Below are 18,377 nucleotides of genomic sequence, written 5' to 3'. Positions count from 1 at the left end.
TCTGTGATGGTGGAGACCTCAGCAGGAGGCTGATATGTATCATCCACTCGGCACTTCTGGCTGATGGTTGAAAATGCTTCAGGCCTGTCTTTTGCATTTGTGTATTGGGCTCCGCCATCATTGGGGATGTGGATAGTCACGCAACCTCCTCCCGTTAGTTGTTTAATTGTCCACCACAATTCACGCCTGGACGTGGCAGGACTGCAGAGCTTTGATCTGATCTGTTGGTTGTGGGATCGCTTAGCTCTGTCGATAACATGCTGCTTCCGCTGATTAGCATGCAGGTAGTCCTGTGTTGCAGCTTCCCCAGGTTGGCATCTCATTTTTAGGTACAGCTGGTGCCACTCCTGACATGCTCTTCTTCATTACTCATTGAACCATTGGTCCCCTGGCTTGATGGTAATGGTAGAGTGAGGGATATACCATGAGGTTACAGATTGTGGTGGAATACATTTCGCTGCTGCTGATAGCCCATAGTGCCTCACGGATGTCCTGCTAGATCTGTGCTGAATCTATCCCATTTAGCACAGTGGCAGTGCCATACAACACGATGGAGGGTGTCCTCTGTGTGAAGACAAAATTTCATCTCAACAATGACTGCGGTGGTCACTGCTACCGATGCTATCAAGGACAGATGCATCTGCGACAGGTAGATTGATGAGGATGAGGTCAAATCGGTTTTTCCCTTGTGTTGGTTCTCTTACCACCTGGCACAGTCCTTGTCTGGCAGCTATGTCCTTCAGGACACGGCCAGCTCGGTCAGTAGTAGTGCTACCGAGCCACTCTTGGTGATGGACATTGAAGTCCTTTACCCAGAGTACATTCTGTGCCCTTGCTACCCTCCATGCTTCTTTGAAGTGATGTTCAACATGGAAGAATACGGATTCATCAGCTGAGGGAGAACGATAGGGTTAATCAGCAGGAGGTTTCCTTGCCTGTGCTTGACCTGAAATCATGAGATGTCATGGGGTCTGATGTCAATGTTGAGGACTCCAAGGGCCATTCGCTCCCAACTGTATACCACTGTGCTGCCATCTCTGGTTGGACTGTCCTGTCAACCGGACAGGACATATCCAAGGATGGTGATGGAGGAATCTGGGACATTAATGCAGGGGGAAAACTGTCCAAAGTGTGCAGCAGGCAAATCAAGGCTGTAAGCAGTGGGGACTGTATTGATGTTGGGCTAATAGGCCTGGGTCAGTTTTGTATTTTTAAATGTAGGTATTATATTTGCCTGCCTGCAGCCCTGAAACCATCTCCGCGTTCAGCGATATTGCAACAGAAAAGTATATTCTTGAAGCCAAGTTTCCTTTTTACGAATTCATCTATCTTTTTAAGAATATTTCTTGTTGTTGTGGCCTGAAAGTTAGACAAGGGCCAATTTTCAGCTGTGCAGGACATTTCTGGTCCTTGAAAATTGTTTAATTATCCACAGCAAAAATTAAAATAGTTTTCGCACAAAATAAATTGTTTACTAATGTTTCCCCGTTGCTTAATTGTCTTGCTGTTTTTTTTTGTAGGTAACCCATTGCATAGCACGGCAGTGTTTTCTGGTGAATCGGAGCTCAATGATAAAGGAAATGAAAAAGGGGAAAAATGTCCTGTGCAGAGTACACAAGGGAAATCTACTCAGCAGTCTGTGCCTCTGGCTGAAAAAATTGGGACTGAAAAATGGTAAAAAGAATGCTAGATGAATATTTTTATTTCTTGCTCCAGGACGAAAAAGACTTGCTTAAAAAGTGTAAACATTTTGATTGTTTCGATAGTCAGTTAGTATAAAATGGGGCACTTTGTTTCATAGGTAAAAAGTTAAAATCTTAAAAGTAGAGAGCATCACTCAATGTTTCAGTTTCACTTAGTTTCCCTGTCGGTAGAAGGGCTCTTCAGCCCAGGCTTGATCTCTGGACTCTGCTGAGTTAGTTGATCTTGAAAGTTGGCATATAGGTACAGCAGGCGATGAAGGCGGCAAATGGCCTTCATAGCTAGGGGATTTAAATATAGGAGCAGGGAGGTCTTACTGCAGTTGTACAGGGACTTGGTGAGGCCTCACCTGGAATATTGTGTTCAGTTTTGGTCTCCTAATCTGAGGAGGGACGTTCTTGCTATTGAGGGAGTGCAACCAAGGTTCACCAGACTGATTCCCGGGATGGCGGGACTGACATGAGGAGAGACTGGATCAACTGGGCCTTTATACACTGGAATTTAGAAGGATTTATTTTGCACGCTCTGCTATAGACGCGGCAAGTGTACTTCCCACTGTCTCCGGACCTTAAGCTTTTCATGGTCAAAGTCCACTTCTTTTTCTCATAGAAACTTATAAGATTCTGACGGGACTGGACAGGTTAGATGCGGGAAGAATGTTCCCGATGATGGGGAAGTCCAGAACCAGGGGACACAGTCTTAGGATAAGGGGTAGGCCATTTAGGACTGAGATGAGGAGAAACTTCTTCACTCAGAGAGTTGTTAACCTGTGGAATTCCCTACCGCAGAGAGTTGTTGATGTCAGTTCATTGGATATATTCAAGAGGGAGTTAGATATTGCCCTTACGGCTAAAGGGATCAAGGAGTATGGAGAGAAAGCAGGAAAGGAGTACTGAGGGAATGATCAACCATGATCTTATTGAAGGGCCGAATGGCCTACTCCGGCACCTATTTTCTATGTTTCTATCACAAGGCCCGAGTGGTTCCATACATGATGTGGCACTCCACCTTTTTAAAAAAAAAAAAAATCTTCTCAAAATCCTTCTCTTCAATCTTCGGTTACTGCATCTAATCTCCCCGCCTGCTTGAGGTCTGTTTTCCATATACTAATTTTGTAAAGCATTTTGGGACTCTTGTGACATTAAAGGAACAATATTAATGCAAATTATTTTACATTTACATTTCCTTCCTGCTGTTTTTTTATTGATTCTGCTACTGTTGTCTGGTGGAAAGAACTAGCTGGCAATACACTTAACGCAGCCAACGTGAATTGTGCAAGAGGGAAGCGGAGGAAGAGGGAATTGCTCACCTTCCAGTTTTATTTCCCTTGTGGAGAAATTGCCAGTTTTTCTCGCCCCAATAACGTGATTGAGATTGGAAACTGTAATATTAGGAGCCTAAATCTGATTAGTGCAGTGCCAGTTTGCAACAAACCCTGCTGCCAACTGGACTGCTATCTTGAAAATCTGTCATCTCTCACCATACTTGATTCCGTTTTCTTGTATATGTATATTTCAGTGCGTTGACTCGCATATCTGAAGGTGTGGAAGCAGAGGAAAGGGAAGCGAATACAGGAAGTGCTAATGATGAGGCATCGGATGAGAATGCAATGGAACCTGTTAAAAAGGTACTTTCTCGTATGACTTTTTTAAGTTTGTTGGAACTTTTCATAATTAATTTAATTGTTTTACTACCACATGCCATCTTATAGTGTTACAGCAAAACAAAGGTTTTTTTTTTAGGGTAAATATAATTGCAAGAAGGGTTTTACCTCCCTTCCCCCTCCAGGGTAAGTTTAGATTGTTAAATGACAGTGACATTGGCAGGACAATACTTGGAAAATTGCAAATACAACTAAAAATGGCGTTTTTTTAATTGCAAAGCTCGATCAGATAATATCCAAGGTGACCTCCATAGCACTTCGGTTATCTTGTGCTAATAGTAACTCTCGATGTTGTCCATTTTGTTGTGCAAACATTTGGAGCACAGCAACTACACCGACTGGGGAAAAGCAACTAAATCTGGAACCAGAGTTATAGGGCAGCTCAGCACCAAGGGAATCTCCTCTTTAGTGTTTGCATTATAAAGATGGGTGAACAGAGATATTGGCTATAGCGGTTGTTTGAAGTAAATTGAAGTGGTTGCTCATAGTACCTAACTTTAAAAGAAATGTTGCTACCTTGCAGGAGCAGTATTTCTGTGAGCAATACATGGCTGATTCCAAGTTGCCACACTTTTAAACAATGAGGACAAGTAACTCCCTAGCTCAAATTGTCCCAATTATAGATGATATGTGTGGAGGAAAATAACCCAGTTGTGCACATGCTAATTTTATGCTTTCCTTCAGTAAAGAAAATTAAATGCTGGGAATTTGCATGTAGGCAGTTGTGGGCCCAAAACCCATTTCTTTTTAAATTGAAGAAAGGGCAGCAGAGCGAACAGAGTGGGTAAGATACATATTGTAACCATTAATTTATTTTTACACACACAAACACTCTGCCTCTCATCAGTTTAGACATCAGGGGTAATGTAACTCCACAGGAATGGAGAGAAAATCTCGGAGCAAGTAATTCAGGGCCGTTTTCTCCCTAAAGTGTCAATTTAATTTTGATTGTTTCACCTAATTAAATGAAGTGTTTTACAGGCAGAAAGCAAGAGAGCGAAGCTGAAAACAGTATCCAGTTCACAGCCCAGTAAAGCTTCCAAGCGATCTAAGGACATTCCGTCACAGACAGGTGCAGTAAAGAATCCTAGTGGTGGGAACTCTGGAATTAAGCAGAGAGCTGTTTCGGCTAGTGCCACAAAGAAGTCGTTGGGTAAAACTCGGGCGTCTATTTCAACACAAAAAAAACAAAGTAACAAGAGAGCAGGTGCATCAGCAGCTCACAGCAGGGACGTCTCCTTTCATGCAGAGTCTTGCACGGTAAGGAACATGTTTTTTGATTCGCCTATGATTCCTTTTGTTTGGCCAGACCAAAGAAAATGGAGGGGGAGCAAATTATCTGTGGTGAGTAAAGTTCAAAAACATTTTGCAATTAACCTTGAAGCTTAATCTGTGCTGTCCTTTTGAGGTAATGATAAAAATAGTTTTAAAAACATTTCTAAGTGCAGGTATCCCTTACATATAGAGAATTTGGATTTTGGTTCCATTGTAGTGTGAATTATTTCTTTAACTTACACTACTGGTCTGTCTTAATATTATATCTTAATAGTTCACGTTTCTGAACTTGGCTAATGTTGATTAACCTCAAGTTTGCTTAAGTTCAAAGCTACTCTGTTTCTAGCATTTACTAAGCAATTTATTTAAAATGATAGCTTATCCAGTTATAAAAGGAAAGCTAAAATATTTCTGACTATAATAGTTCTCTTTTTCGGTATTTCTGATAGATGAAATTCCATACTAAAATATAACTAACATGGCTGTGTTTTTATTCAGAAAGTGCCTTTCCAACTATTTGAAAGCCTTTCTGTCTGATTATATGATTATGTGCGAGTGTGTATAACATTCTAATTATAATGAATATATTTAGTGTTTGTTTCCATTTATGAAATTAGCTTTTACCTGCTGACTTTTGAAGTCTCTGCTTCCTGCAGCATTCTATGAGGTATGAGTACATGACTCATTTTAAGGCTGCTAACAGTGCTGCATTTTTACTGTTTTGTTAAGAAGTGCATACATGTGACTTTCCTAACAGAACAGCTGAAATCAGTGTGTACTCTCTTTCCCTGTTTATAACAACACTGTTTACGGTTTTATCTACCTGCACACTCACTTTCGGGACCATATGTATTTGAACCCCTAGGTTTATCTATTGATCCACACCCATCACTATCTTTCCATTAAGTGTATACTCCCATTCCTTGCTTTTGCTCCTAAAATGTATTGACTCACACTTATTCGCATTAAATTGCACCTGTTGGCCCATTCCAACTTGCTAGTCTGTGTCTTCCTGAAGTCTTTTACAGTCCTCCCTATTGTTTACCAAACCTCCTATTTTTGTGTTGTCAGCACATTTTGACATTGAACCATAATTTGTGGCCCTTACAGGTGCGTATGTGGTGCACACGAATCCATAGGGGCTGCGCACGTTCTGGGTTTTCACACGCGAAGTGCATGTGCAAAAGCCCGGAAGAAAAATCTTCTTGACAGATTCAACAGATCCCTGGGAAAAGCAGGCAGAGAGTTGGGCTATTTGCCCAACTTCTGCCCAGCGAATGCCTGTGAAATTCTTGTGCCTGATAAAAGTGTATGGGAACAGTAGCATTGTAGTAATGTTACTGGACTAGTAATCCTGGACTAATAATCTGAGACCAAAGTTCAAATCCCACCATGGCAGCTGACAAATTTAAATTCAATTAATTAAATACATCTGGAATAAAAAGCTAGTATCAGTAATGATGGCCATGAAACTTTCAGATTGTAGTAAAAACCCATCTGGTTCATTGATGTCCTTACCCGGTCTGTCCTATTTGTGACCCCATACCCACAGCAATGTGGTTGACTCTTAACTGCCCTCTGAAATGCCCAAGCAAGCCACTCAAGCAATTGGGGATGGGCAATAAATGCTGGCCTTGCCAGTGATGCTCACATCCTGTGAATGAATATTTTAAAAAACTCTCGTTCCATAACACAATTTACATATTTAAAGGAGGATTGGCGATGTACTTCAATCATGATTAGTTTAGTTCTGCATACAAAGCTGCTGGATTACAAGTACTGGTGTTTGAAATGCTGCATGAATTAACAATGTTAAGTATTTTACAACGAGGTGACCAGATACAAACATGAACATAGTTTAGAGGAAACCCACATAATGTATTCAAATTCTTTATTTGGCTTTTTGTCATGTTTTACTTGATTATTCTGTTGATAATCTGACTGACGTAACCATTTAAATAATTTTTTCACAAAATTATTGTAAAATTTGGAAATCTCTTAAAATTAATTTAGTACAGAGCCTAGCATTAATGTTTAATTACAGGTTGAACCTCTCTAGTCCAGGACTCTTTGGTCCGGCAACATCCCTGGTCCAGCATCATTCCCGTCATGGGGTTGTGACCAGTGCTGTGTCCTGGGGCTGGCTGCTCCTCCTCCTTCCTGCCAGCTCCGGTGCTCTCACCAAGGCTGGGTCGACACACTGCATCCTGCGGCCGGCTGCTCTTCCTCTCTCCGGTGCTCCCTCTGAGGTCAGCTGGCATGCTATATCCTAGGGCCGGCCGCTTGCCCCCCCCCCCCCCCCGGTTGGGTCAGCGTGGAGAGTGAGCGAGGTGCCGAAGCTGGGCCCGAAATGCTGCGCAGTAGGCTTCTGCGCAGCGCATGTGCAGAATGCGGCCAGGTCATTGTGCAGTATTTCGGGCCCGCCTTGGTCGGCTACTTTGCTCGCTCTTCGCGCTGGGGAGGGGGGAGGGTGGGGTACAGCTCCAGGACACAGCCTGCCGGCCTGATCTGAGAGGGAAGGGAGCACCGGAGGCGGCAGGGAGAGGAGGAGCAGCCAGCCCAAGGTCAGCAGTACACTTTATTCCTTTTTAACTGTAATGCTTCTGTGTTGTTTGGTTTTGCTTTTCTTTTAACCAAGAACTCTGTGCAACAGCTGCACGGCACCTCGTATCAACTGGACTCTGCTGTGGATTCCAGTGAATGTAGCAGAAACCTGTCTGGAAACTCTGCTGACAGTGGGATTTTTAAGTTTGGGGTCGGCGCGACCGCCCGTGGTCTGGAAAATTCTCTGGTCTGGCACCGGTCAGGCCCCGAGGCTGCTGGACTGGAGAGGTTCAGCCTGTACTTTGTTTTACAATTAAAAAAACTAAACGTGAACGATTTCCATTTGCCAATTTGGCAAAATTCCAGGCAACCATTGGTCCCCAATGCATATTGTTGGCTGAAGTAGAAAATGTGAGGTAATCCAAGACACACAGTTCCAGCCTGCTCTCCTGAAAGTGCTGACTCATGCTTGGGTACAGTTTCATAGATGCCAGCTTCCCTCCACTCTCAAGTGGTGGTTCTTCACATGTGAGCTCAGTTATGGACCTTGGCTGTTTTGTTTCCTCTCTTTTGTAGCACAGAGATGGAAGTCAGTGCAACCTGGAGCCTGCGTTTCATGGGACTTGCTTAGCCAAATTGGGCAGTGCCTTTAAACTCATTGAGCAATCGGGGGAATTATCAGGATGTTTTATCAATAATGCCTTTTGCTAATTTAAATAGTGGGACTGTTCTGTGAGTAAATAGTAATCCTGCATTGTGCTATAACAACAGGTAGGAGGAAGTAAGCATGAATTTAAAAAAAAATGCAGCCTTGCATTTCCAAATATTTCAAGTAGGAGCAAATGTGCGAAAACCATCGATTGGTTGAACTACTGCAGACGATCTCTCCAAAGCAGTTAATGGTGACTTGTCCCATAACTTGCGTATTGTAAACTTGATTTTATTATGATCAAATAATATATTCCTCAAATCAAAAATGGAAGTTTGTATTTAATATAAACTAGAGCATCTTTTCATTTAACAATCACAGTCCTTTTATTTAACACATCCACCCACCACGTTGTCATTGAAACAGTCCACACTGATGTACACCAGTATAGCAAATATATTGGCAAAGCTGTATGTTTGAATGACACTATGCATCAAGAAGGTTGGTGGTTTGTTGACAGTGCCAAGTCGAGGGGGAAGGGGGTGCATTTGGGGAGCATTTGCTGCTCTCTTTCAACGAGCTTGCAGTTTAGTTTTACTTTTTGTAAGTGAGTCAGTTCAGTTGGAAAGCTTGTTCTAAAATGAAAAGAATTGGTGCTCTTCTGCTGGCCCATGAGTTTAGACAGTGAGCAGCTGAACCATATAGACCTGGAAAGTCCTCCGATCTGATCCCTTGAGTGCACGGTTAGCTGATCTGAGCTGGGAATTGGTAGGAACAATACTCAGCTTCCTCATGGGTTAGGGAGTGGCAAAATCAGCCACAGTTCCTGCTCTTGATTTTGTTCAGCGACACCTCCCAGCAGTGTGCACACGCAGATGTTGGCCCCCACAGTTAAATGGCATTGACAGGGAGTATCTGCAGGCTAAACACATGATAGATGATTGGGCACTTGGGAGTATTGGAGTGTATGTGACACTGTATCCCATCAAGGAGTCAACAGCTTCATGGCAGATTCAGAGAAATGATGGCAGAAAAAGAACATTAAAAAAAATTGGCAATGGTTTAAGTTCAATTTTAACTTTCTTGCACACTCTTATCAAGGTGTGCGATCACTGGGATTAGAAGTGTTGATGCTTTACCTGGAAATGAGCGATTTTGTGAAAAATTAAACTTTTTATGTGACAGGAAATTTCCCGACAAAATAATAAATCTTATGGACGAAAAAGAAAGAAATCTTTGGTCAGCAGAACAAGTGTATCTAATGTCTCTCCTAATTCATCTGCATCTAGATTTGCTGCTCCAGGTGAGGGTATGAATAATGCAGCACAAGTGGAATGCCTAATTAAAGGGTGCAACGATTGTATAAATTTATTTCCTGTTCTAGTGGGAGAGGGAGGGAGGAGGGGCGGGGGGAAGAGAGAATAAATGCTCCTCTAAAAATAGGTTAGACTTGGTTCTGTTTATAGGTACAGTTTGGAAGCATACTATTCTGCCTCTATATCTTAGCATTCTGTTTGCTTTTTTATTGCTTTGCCACCTTGTCTAGTAATTGAAAATTAATTATCTACTATGAAGAACATAAGAAATAGGAGCAGGAGCAGGAGTAGGCCATTTGGCCCCTAGAGCCTGCTCCGTCATTTAATAACATTATGGCTGATCTGATCATGGTCTTGGCTCCACTTCCCTGCCCGCTCCCCATAACCCTTATCGCTCAAAAATCTGTCTATCTCACCCTTAAATATATTGAATGACCCAGCCTCCACAGCTCTCTGGGGCAGAGAATTCCACAGATTTACAACCCTCAGAAGAAATTCCTCCTCATCTCAGTTTTAAATGCGCGACCCCTTATTCTTAGACTAGTTTCAGTTTCCCTTATGAGTGGAAATATCCTCTCTGCATCCACCTTGTTGAACTCCCTCATTATCTTGTATGTTTCGATAAGATCACCTCTCATTTTTCTGAATATAATGAGTATAGACCCAACTTACTCAACCTATCTTCATAAGTCAACCCCCTCATCTCTGGAATCAACCTTGTGAACCTTCTCTGAACTTCCTCCAATGCAAGTATATCCTTCCTTAAATACGGAGACCAAAACTGTATGCAATGCTCTAGGTGTGGCCTCACCAATACCCTGTACAGTTGTAGCAGGACTTCTCTGCTTTTATACTCTATCCCCCTTGCAATAAAGGCTAACATTTCATTTGCCTTCCTGATTACTTGTTTGTACCTGCATACAAACTTTTTGTGTTTCATGCACAAGGACCCCCAGGTTCCTCTCCTGCAGCACTCTGCAATTTTTCTCCATTTAAATTATAATTTGCTTTTCTATTTTTTTCTGCCAAAGTGGATAACCTCACATTTTCCCACATTATACTTCATCTGCTAAATTTTTGCCCATTCACTTAGCCTGTCTATATCCCTTTGCAGATTCTTTATGTCCTCCTCACAATTTACTTTCCCACCCATCTTTGTATCATCAGCAAACTTGGCTACGTTACACTCGGTCCCTTCATCCAAGTCATTAATATAGATTGTAAATAGTTGAGACCCCTGCAGCACCCGACTAGTTACTTTTTGCCAACCGGAAAATGACCATTTATCCCGACTCTCTGTTTTCTGTTAGTTAGCCAATCCTCTATCCATGCCCCCAACCCCATGAACTTTTATCTTGTGCAGTAACCTTTTATGTGGCACCTTATCAAATGCCTTCTGGAAATCCAAATACATCACATCCACTGGTTCCCCCTTATCCACCCAGCTCGTTACATCCTCAAAGAACTCCAGCAAATTTGTCAAACATTTCCCTTCCATAAAACCATGCTGACTCTGCTTGATTGAATTATGCTTTTCCAAATGTCCTGCTACTGCTTCCTTAATAATGGACTCCAGCATTTCACAACGACAGATGTTCGGCTAACTGGTCTATAGTTTCTTGCTTTCTGTCTGCCTCCTTTTTTAAATAGGGGCGTTACATTTGCGGTTTTCCAATCCGCTGGGACCTCTCGAGAATCCAGGGAATTTTGGTAGATTATAACCAATGCATCCACTATCTCTGCAGCCGCCACTTTTAAGACCCTAGGATGCAAGCTATTAGCTCCAGGGGACTTGTCCGCCTTTAGTCCCATTATTTTACCGAGTACTACTACTTTAATGATAATGATTGTTCCTCCCTGTAGCCCCTTGATTATCCACTATTGTGATGTTTTTAGTATCTTCGACCGTGAAGACTGATACAAAATATTTGTTCAAAGTCTCTGCCATTTCCCTGTTCCCCGTTATTAATTCCCATTCTCTTTCTCAGTCAATGTATGCTTATGATATTTTTCAACCCTGTAACATCTGTAAATTATAGGGAGAAAGTATACCAATGTTTTTGATTTTAGCACAATTGAACAGTAGATAGTGGATAGATTGTTTTATTTTGTCTTTCAGAGGCTAGTCCACCATCTGTGAAAATCTGGTGTCCTGAAGGTATGAAGAGGTTAACAAAAGATGTCACTGAATTGGATGTAGTTCTTGATGCCTTTGAGGAGATTGTTACAGAATACAAGTAAGTTTAAGAATACTTGATGAAGTAATTAATATCCTAGGAACATGCATCATTGTAGAACAACATGTGTATGGGAGCTCATTGCACCTTTTAATGCCCATCTGCCTATTCAGTTGGACATTAAAGATCCCATTGCACTATTCGAAGAATAACAAGGACTTCTGGTGTCATCATAAACATTTTCTCCATCAATCAACAACACCAAAACCAGATTTTATGATTATTCCTTTAGTTTGCTGTTTGTGGGATCTTGCTGTGCAGAATTGCATGTCACATTTGTCTACATAACAGTAGTGAATACACTGCAAAAGTAAATAATTGGATAGTAAGTGCTTTGAGATATCCCTGAGGATATGATGAGATATATATAATGCATACATCCTTGAAACTAAATAGTAGGATAGTACAATGGGACTCGGGTTAAAGCTAATAAATTGCAAATTTAGGACTAATGGGCCCAAATTTGGCCCACCCGTTTTTTTTGGCGCTCTCACATTTGATGTACCGACTTCCTACGATCCAAACGGTGCCAAAAAGATGTCCCCAGATTCGAGGGGGGTGGGAGAGAGTGTGGAGGGGGGGAGGGGGAAGAGGGGGTGCGGGAGGGGAGGGGAGGGAGGAGAAAGGAAGGGGGGAAGGGAAGGGAGGAAGTGGAGGGGGGAAGAGGGGATGGGGGGAGAGGAGAGGAGAAGAGATGGAGGAGGGGAGGGAGAGGGGAGGGGTGAAGAGGTGGAGGAGGGGAGGAGGGAGAGAAAGGAGGAGAGTTTTGATCCGGGAGGGGGAGGAGAGTTTTGATCCGGGGGAGGGGAGAGTTTTGATTGGGGTGGGGGGTCGTGGAGGATGTGATAACTGTGCAGCCAGTAATTTTAATGAGCTTACTCAAGACTTTCCTTAACCCTGTTGATGAAAATACTTTCCTACGAGCAGGAGGTACTTCTATTTTTTATTTTGATATTTTGAAAAAATTATGTAAATATGTTTTGTTTCCTTTTAATTTTAGTTTAAGCTTCCATGAATACTTCTGTTGTATAGTAAATTAACTTTGCGAAGTTTGTCAGTCCTGTATAGCTGTTTGATCCTATTAACATTCTTTAGTCAAGTCATTAAGTACCTACCTGCGCTGATTTCTTAACTCTCCAAGTGTTTTCTGTGCGGCCACAAGTGGCCACATACGCTGGCCTAAGTTAGTTTGGAGCAAGTATTAGCTGTCCAAACTGGCTTAAATGTCCAAAACGGGAGTAGGTGGCTGGTAACGCCCCCTTTGGAACAAAACTAAACGAAACTAAAAAAAATCCTAACTAACTCACTGGCGCAAATTGAATGTGCAAAATGGGGATTTTTAGGATACTCCAGAAAAATCAAACTGCTCCAAAGAAAACGGAGCAACTCCTGGGCAATTTTGGGCCCAATATCAGGAAGTTCTTCACAAGTGATCAATATGTGGAATAGACTCCCTGATAAAAGTAGTGGAGGTGAAAACCTTGGAATAATTTATGAAAACATTAAAAAAAACAAGCACTAAATTGAATTTTGCATTGGGGTGACTTTAGAATATTTTTGGACAGATGAACTAGGATGGGCTGAATAGTCTTGCTTGTATGTAGCTGTCTTGACTCAAACTGCTACTTTTCACCCATTAAAAGCACACATTTTAGCCAAACTTTTAGCCAGGAGTACAATGTTCAGCCCCAAAAAGCAGAGAAGCGGGCTCTCATGTACTCTAAATATCTGATCGCCCATTCCTAGATGCAGCTATACCAGACCACACCTCACATTATGCAGACCTTCTGTTAGCCACTTGTTCAGTGATCGGGTGTGAGTACTGCATATTTCATGAATTCAGTTTTGTCACACAGGTCGAGAAGTCTCTCATGGCAGCATTCAGTCTCTTCATCTGTGCTTTCGACTGCCTCTTGGACCAGTAATTGCTTGTCTTGTATTCCAGCAGATTGCACCCATTAAGATTTGATGGGTCTGAAATCGTTCCTCTGATCTACTGGGTTGTATGATCTCTGTCTCACAGGGTAATCAGCTAGTCACCTGGTTCAGTGAATAGCCTGCTACTGACTGGTGCAGGACCTCTATTTTTCCGCCTGGTATCACTGATGCTGTCCCCATGACAATTTGAATACATGTGTTGTTTGTAGGAGGCAAGGGATCGAGATACTGAGAATGCAAACAAAACAACTCCACGTTGTAGATTTTTATAAATTAAGTGCTACAGTAGTTTGATAATTTACATATACTACCTTTCATTGTTTAATTATTAATAGCGCACTTTTTCAAAGACTTTATAAATCTTCAGTACAACTGCATGTTGTCTTAGTAAAGTGTAGTTTTTGTTCAATTTGATAGGCAGTCTGTGGAACCTAATGTTTGCAGAAAAGTAATTGGCAAGTTCTTCACTGATTTAAAGGAGCAAGTTACTGAAACTGTAAGTACTGGTTGGATGACTGTCGCCATAGTGCACCCCACTGCTTTTAGACACCGAGGCGGCCACCTGAAATCAGTGTTGGATCAATTTATCTGGAAGGGTCCTGCGACTATTCTTCTGCAGAGGTCGCAAAAGAAATGATAGGGAAAGTTTTCATTACTTCCCCTTCTGTGGAGCATGGAGGACGTGTGCTCCTCCCAACTCCCCAGTACTATTCGGCCCTCTTGTAGTTCCTCCATGTATTAGAACTTGTAATGCTCTCTAAGCACAGTGAGAATCCTCAGTCTCTGTCCACTTGTTCCCCATTTTCCCACCAGTGGAAACCTTTCATTGTTTACCCATGGCAAGGTCCCCAGGTCCCACTCACCTCTACTGCCTGCTCTCTGCACTGCTCCCATTCACCACATTGTTGTTGTTGCTGCTGCTCCCAGCTCTGCAGGAGAGGCTGGGCCCCACACCATCCCATGCTCCTTCTCTCTCCAATTCACCTTTCGGTCACTTCTAAGCATCTCCCAGCTCTCTGTGCTTGCAGAGAGAGTGTTGGACTGTTTGGCAGATCCTGACGATTGTTTGAAATTATCCAGCCAACACTTCAGTAAATATTTGAGCAATGCAGGTAAGTTCATGGTTCAGTGTAAATATAGTTATTTGTATGCATGCCAAAACTTTCACTTTTAATAAGGCACTTGTTTTGTGGTCATACACTCTTAAAGATTCTCCACCTTCTGAGTATAAATTTTAATTCCTACTTTGGGAAAACACGAGGGGAAGGTGTTTGACTGGGAGCATCAAGTAAGTAGGCTCCTGTAGCCACTTCTCTGCTCTTCAGAAGATGGTGAAGCAGAGATGAAACCTTTCCAGGAAATTAAAGCAAGAACATAACTAATTGTATAAGTAAGAGATGAGGATTATTCTGAGTATGCAACAAGGCTGCATTTTAATTAGAGTTCAAATAACAATCATCAAGAGTTGTTTAATGGATGGGATTAGGCATCGTAGCAGAGTCCAGAAAGTGAACCTGGGACTTTCCTAATTTCCGTAACTAGCTATTTGTTTCCGTTGATGAGGCAAGAAACAGTGCAAAGTCCTGTGGTTGATTTGAATAGAATATAAAACAGTGAGATAATGTTAAAATGATATGGTACCTTGCTTAAAACACACTGAGTACTTTGTGCAGTTCTGATTGCCATACTACAAAAAGGATATTTTTAATTGGAAACATAGAAAATAGGTGCAGGAGTAGGCCATTCGGCCCTTCAAGCCTGAACCACCATTCAATAAGATCATGGTTGATCATTCACCTCAGTACCCCTTTCCTACTTTCTCTCCATACCCCTTGATCCCTTTAGCCGTAAGGGCCACATCTAACTCCCTCTTGAATATATCCAATGAACTGGCATCAACAACTCTCTGCGGTAGGGAATTCCACAAGTTAACAACTCTTGAGTGAAGAAGTTTCTCCTCATCTCAGTCCTAAATGGCTTACCCCAAATCCTTAGACTATGTCCCCTGGTTCTGGACTTCCCCAACATCGGGAACCTTCTTCCTGCATCTAACCTGTCCAGTCCCGTCAGAATTTTATGTTTCTATGAGATCCCCTCTCATCCTTCTAAACTCCAGTGAATACAAGCCCAGTTGATCCAGTCTTTCTTGATATGTCAGTCCCGCCATCCTGGGAATCAGTCTGGTGAACCTTGGCTGCACTCCCTCAATAGCAAGAATGTCCTTCAAGTTAGGAGACCAAAACTGTACACAATACTCCAGGTGTGGCCTCACCAAGGCCCTGTACAACTGTAGTAACACCTCCCTGCCCCTGTACTCGAATCCCCTCGCTATGAAGGCCAACATGCCATTTGCTTTCTTAACCGCCTACTGTTCCTGTATGCCAACCTTCAATGACTGATGCACCATGACACCCAGGTCTCGTTGCACCTCCCCTTTTTCCAATCTGTCACCATTCAGATAACAGTCTGTCTCTCTGTTTTTACCACCAAAGTGCATAACCTCACATTTATCCACATTATACTTCATCTGCCACGCATTTGCCCAGTCACCTAACCTATCCAAGTCACACTGCAGCCTCATAGCATCCTGATCGCAGCTCACACTGCCACCCAACTTAGTGTCATCTGCAAATTTGGAGATATTACATAGACATAGAAACATAGAAAATAGGTGCAGGAGTAGGCCATTCGGCCCTTCTAGCCTGCACCGCCATTCAATGAGTTCATGGCTGAACATTCAACTTCAGTACCCCATTCCTGCTTTCTCGCCATACCCCTTGATCCCCCTAGCAGTAAGGACCTCATCTAACTCCTTTTTGAATATATTTAGTGAATTGGCCTCAACAACTTTCTGTGGTAGAGAATTCCACAGGTTCACCACTCTCTGGGTGAAGAAGTTCCTCCGCATCTCGGTCCTAAATGGCTTACCCCTTATCCTTAGACTGTGACCCCTGGTTCTGGACTTCCCCAACATTGGGAACATTCTTCCTGCATCTAACCTGTCTAACCCCGTCAGAATTTTATATGTTTCTATGAGGTCCCCTCTCATTCTTCTGAACTCCAGTGAATACAAGCCCAGTTGATCCAGTCTTTCTTGATAGGTCAGTCCCGCCATCCCGGGAATCAGTCTGGTGAACCTTCGCTGCACTCCCTCAATAGCAAGAATGTCCTTCCTCAGGTTAGGAGACCAAAACTGTACACAATACTCCAGGTGTGGCCTCACCAATGCCCTGTACAACTGTAGCAACACCTCCCTGCCCCTGTACTCAAATCCCCTTGCTATGAAGGCCAACATGCCATTTGCTTTCTTAACCGCCTGCTGCACCTGCATGCCAACCTTCAATGACTGATGTACCATGACACCCAGGTCTCTTTGCACCTCCCCTTTTCCTAATCTGTCACCATTCAGATAATAGTCTGTCTCTCTGTTTTTACCACCAAAGTGGATAACCTCACATTTATCCACATTATACTTCATCTGCCATGCATTTGCCCACTCACCTAACCTATCCAAGTCGCTCTGCAGCCTCACAGCATCCTCCTCGCAGCTCACACTGCCACCCAACTTAGTGTCATCCGCAAACTTGGAGATACTACACTCAATCCCCTCATCTAAATCATTAATGTACAGTGTAAACAGCTGGGGCCCCAGCACAGAACCCTGCGGTACCCCACTAGTCACTGCCTGCCATTCTGAAAAGTACCCATTTACTCCTACTCTTTGCTTCCTGTCTGACAACCAGTTCTCAATCCATGTCAGTACACTACCCCCAATCCCATGTGCTCTAACTTTGCACATCAATCTCTTGTGTGGGACCTTGTCGAACGCCTTCTGAAAGTCCAAATATACCACATCAACTGGTTCTCCCTTATCCACTCTACTGGAAACATCCTCAAAAAATTCCAGAAGATTTGTCAAGCATGATTTCCCTTTCACAAATCCATGCTGACTTGGACCTATCATGTCACCTCTTTCCAAATGCACTGCTATGACATCCTTAATAATTGATTCCATCATTTTACCCACTACCGATGTCAGGCTGACCGGTCTATAATTCCCTGTTTTCTCTCTCCCTCCTTTTTTAAAAAGTGGGGTTACATTGGCTACCCTCCACTCCATAGGAACTGATCCAGAGTCAATGGAATGTTGGAAAATGACTGTCAACGCATCCACTATTTCCAAGGCCACCTCCTTAAGTACTCTGGGATGCAGTCCATCAGGCCCTGGGGATTTATCGGCCTTCAATCCCATCAATTTCCCCAACACAATTTCCCGGCTAATAAGGATTTCCCTCAGTTCCTCCTCCTTACTAGACCCCCCGACCCCTTTTATAACCGGAAGGTTGTTCGTGTCCTCCTTCGTGAATACCGAACCAAAGTACTTGTTCAATTGGTCCGCCATTTCTTTGTTCCCCGTTATGACTTCCCCTGATTCTGACTGCAGGGGACCTACGTTTGTCTTTACTAACCTTTTTCTCTTTACATATCTATAGAAACTTTTGCAATCCGTCTTAATGTTCCCTGCAAGCTTCTTCTCATACTCCATTTTCCCTGCCCTAATCAAACCCTTTGTCCTCCTCTGCTGAGTTCTAAATTTCTCCCAGTCCCCAGGTTCGCTGCTGTTTCTGGCCAATTTGTATGCCACTTCCTTGGCTTTAATACTATCCCTGATTTCCCTTGATAGCCACGGTTGAGCCACCTTCCCTTTTTTATTTCTATGCCAGACAGGAATGTACAATTGTTGTAGTTCATCCATGCGGTCTCTAAATGTCTGCCATTGCCCATCCACAGTCAACCCCTTAAGTATCATTCGCCAATCCATCTCAGCCAATTCACGCCTCATACCTTCAAAGTTAGCCTTCTTTAAGTTCTGGACCATGGTCTCTGAATTAACTGTTTCATTCTCCATCCTAATGCAGAATTCCACCATATTATGGTCACTCTTCCCCAAGGGGCCTCGCACAACGAGATTGCTAATTAATCCTTTCTCATTACATAACACCCAGTCTAAGATGGCCTCCCCCCTAGTTGGTTCCTCGACATATTGGTCTAAA

General features: G+C 42.8%; 1 protein-coding gene across 4 annotated transcripts in view; it reads left to right on the top strand.

The window, feature by feature from the left end:
* Positions 1-18,377, top strand: part of cenpu (centromere protein U) — a 56,399-nt gene that overhangs the window by 24,162 nt on the left and 13,860 nt on the right. For 3 of the 4 annotated variants that reach the window (XM_070878763.1, XM_070878772.1, XM_070878783.1), the window contains exons 4-9: positions 1,521-1,674; positions 3,220-3,328; positions 4,346-4,624; positions 9,018-9,135; positions 11,268-11,385; positions 13,741-13,819. In XM_070878763.1, the coding sequence (XP_070734864.1) occupies positions 1,521-1,674; positions 3,220-3,328; positions 4,346-4,624; positions 9,018-9,135; positions 11,268-11,385; positions 13,741-13,819 (857 nt within the window). The remainder of the gene's footprint in view (positions 1-1,520; positions 1,675-3,219; positions 3,329-4,345; positions 4,625-9,017; positions 9,136-11,267; positions 11,386-13,740; positions 13,820-18,377) is intronic. The other variant, XM_070878792.1, reaches the window with a different exon arrangement.

Source organism: Pristiophorus japonicus, chromosome 1 (genome assembly GCF_044704955.1).
Source record: "Pristiophorus japonicus isolate sPriJap1 chromosome 1, sPriJap1.hap1, whole genome shotgun sequence".
In the NCBI taxonomy this organism is placed as follows: domain Eukaryota; kingdom Metazoa; phylum Chordata; class Chondrichthyes; family Pristiophoridae; genus Pristiophorus; species Pristiophorus japonicus.
This window is presented reverse-complemented; position numbering and strand designations above follow the sequence as displayed.